The 2916-nt window shown below is 40.3% G+C and overlaps 1 protein-coding gene across 2 annotated transcripts in view; it reads left to right on the forward strand.

The window, feature by feature from the left end:
• Nucleotides 1–753: 753 nt before the first annotated feature.
• Nucleotides 754–2916, forward strand: part of gabrb2b (gamma-aminobutyric acid type A receptor subunit beta2b) — a 55694-nt gene continuing 53531 nt past the window's right edge. The window contains exons 1-3 of one of the 2 annotated variants that reach the window (XM_014019786.1): nt 754–1441; nt 1592–1689; nt 2245–2312. In XM_014019786.1, the coding sequence (XP_013875240.1) occupies nt 1359–1441; nt 1592–1689; nt 2245–2312 (249 nt within the window). In that variant the 5' untranslated portion in view covers nt 754–1358. Of the gene's footprint in view, nt 1442–1591; nt 1690–2244; nt 2313–2916 lie in introns of those variants that run through there. The other variant, XM_014019787.1, reaches the window with a different exon arrangement.

Consider the following 2916-nt stretch of genomic DNA (forward strand, 5'->3'; position numbering starts at 1 on the left):
GAAAGAAAGAAAGAAAGAAAGAAAGAAAGAAAGAAAGAAAGAAAGAAAGAAAGAAAGAAAGAAAGAAAGAAAGAAAGAAAGAAAGAAAATACGCCCCCATGAGGTTAATGTCGCGTTATTTTTTTTTTCGAAATTCGCATTCCTTGTGTTTAGAATTGTGTACATTTACAATAAAGAACAGCGAGCAGCTGATGGACTGACGTCGGCTCCTCCACCCTCATGCTGAGTCGCTGTTGGACCTCTGGACTCACTGCTCTGATCCCACCTTACCCATGCCCATGTTCCCTCAGCCGTGCCTTTTTTGTAACATCCTGCTTGCATGAAGCCAACCGCTAAGCGTGCATGACTGTGAAGATCGGCTGCTCTGCTCCGYCGCAGCCCGAGGCTGCGCCTCGGACGCAAACGGCGCCGAGCACCAAGCCACGCTTACGTCAGGGACCCGAATTAGCTGARATGAATGCGAGAACAACTTGCTAGGGTAAAGGATGCGTTCTTAGCGCAACCACACCCCCAACGCATGGAAGAGAACGGATAGAGCTCATGGGGCGGTAGAGGGGGTGAGGTTGTTTCAGCACCATGGACAGAGAAATAAGACGGATCAGTTTCAGCCTCTTTGATGGCCTTCTTTTTAAATATTGTCTATAGAAAAAAATATTCATTTTATCTCAAAGTTTAATCATAAACTTAAGAAAAATATATAATGTGATTATTGTTTAGTCCTAAACGCCACCATTACTGATCTAATTGCATGTTTTTACTTATTTAGGTGAAAGTTTCAAGTTAACTAAACAAATTTTGAAATCATATCCACTTTACGCAATGATATTTGCAGATTTACAGGGACACAAACCAAACTTGTGTCCAACGCTGGGATTCCCACCCTCCTCCTCCTCCCCACCCTGAGCCTGAGCAGATCTGCTGGAGCAGGGAGGTTAAGTGTCCTGCTCGGGGACAGTTATGAGTCGACTGAGGGGTCTCTAACGAGCGAATTGAAAAAAAAAAAAAAAAAAGACAGTCCCACCCACATTTTCACACTTTTCTATCCAACCAAGCTCTAAAGTCTCACACTGGATGTTTCAGCGAGCACAAATAAAACACATTAAAAAGGAGACCCCCGTTTTTTTCGTGAGAAACATGAATTCTTGATTCTCCTTTAAATTTCCTCCGTGCCTGGATCTGCCACGTCCATCAGCAGCAGGAGCATCAGCAGCGGCGGCGGCTGTTCTGGTCTCTTGATGTTGTGGTCGGGAATACGCATGCGCCCGGTATCGGAATTACTGCGCTGGCAAGAATAACTTAGACCTCGTCCGCCTTCCCTCCCCTAAAAAAAGAAACGAAAGGTTTACAACCGTTAAAGAATGTTTGCGTCAAGAATAAGAAGAATGAAGACTGCGTGCGTCTGTTTTTTCCCCTTCATAGTGGCTGTGGCGCGCGCTCAGAGGTAAGTGAAAGGGTCGAAGGATGCTTCACTTGTTTGTGCAACTGTGTCACAGACTGCATGTTACCTGACACGTAAAGTGCAATATTTATTTATTGCTTACATAGTGTCCTCCTTTGTCTCTTCTTCTTTTTTTTTTTTTTAATAATATAGTGCCGGTGCCAATGACCCAAGCAATATGCCTTTAGTCAAAGAAACGGTGGATAGACTCTTGAAGGGGTATGATATACGACTGAGGCCAGATTTTGGAGGTAAATAAACTCGTGATTTTGCCACTCTATTCCAGTTTCAGCAGGTATTAACACGACGTTTAATTTAACGAAGTCATATCACAACTTGATTAAGAAATTYAGGAAGTGTCGGAGGGAGATAACAGCCTAATTATCGCATCTCGAAGTCGCTTTAATTTGGAATCATTTGGCGTGTAAATAGATAGGATGATGATTTTAATGATATATTAAAAATAATCTATTTTATATGAATGGGAAATGTTTTAACAGATAAATATGATGTKAAACAAATGGATTAATTTGATTTAAAGTTTAACTTTTAAACGGGTGGGTGTGAGACTTTAGTGCATCTAATCCCTCCCGAAATGAGAACAGAGAGCTCATTATTTCGCAGTTAAAAGCTAAACTTACAAATAATAAATCTGTGTTCCCATCACACACATATGATGATTTTTTTCCCTTATTTTTTTTACCTCTTAATATATGTATATAAATTAAAAAAAATGTCAGCAAGTCCCTTGGGCTGCACATGACCTACGTCTCTGTTTCCTCACGGTTCTTCTGAATCTGTCCCAGGTGCTCCTGTGGGAGTGGGAATGAACATAGACATATCCAGCATAGACATGGTTTCAGAAGTCAATATGGTAAGTAGGCCACTGTTATCTCGACTTTTTTTTCTTTTTTTCGTGACTGATGCTTATTCCTCAGAAATGATCAATGCTATGTGCGTAACAGCCCCACCCCCCATCGGAAAATACCCCCACAAAACCAGCAGGGGAAACCCTCTTATGTGCAGAGCTGTGAAGATGTATTTAAAATATACAGCATCAAAATGAGTTTGAGTGCATTAGGGCTAATGCCATGGTTCCACCCACACATTTATTTTATTTTATTTTATTTTTTTTGTAATTTTAAAACACACTGATGAAGATGATTGATTCATTTTAGGTTGTATGCTGTTCAATATGTGATTCAGAGAGCCTTATGCCTAAACATGCCAAGTATGACAAATTTATCAAATTGATGTAATTAAAGAAACTACATCTCATTATCTGTTTACATGTCTGATGGATAAAACTTTATTTTATCAGGATTCCCTATGTCTTCACTGATCATCTGAAGTATTTGTCAGATGTGTTCAGAGCTTTGCCAAAAACAGTGACGGTGGAGCTGTGGTTATGAGAAGTAAAGACTCATACAAGTGTGCCTCTTAGTGATGAAACTGTAGTATTGCAACTAGTTTTTTTT

This window comes from Austrofundulus limnaeus, unplaced genomic scaffold, assembly GCF_001266775.1.
Source record: "Austrofundulus limnaeus strain Quisiro unplaced genomic scaffold, Austrofundulus_limnaeus-1.0 Scaffold231, whole genome shotgun sequence".
NCBI classification, from domain to species: Eukaryota; Metazoa; Chordata; class Actinopteri; order Cyprinodontiformes; family Rivulidae; genus Austrofundulus; species Austrofundulus limnaeus.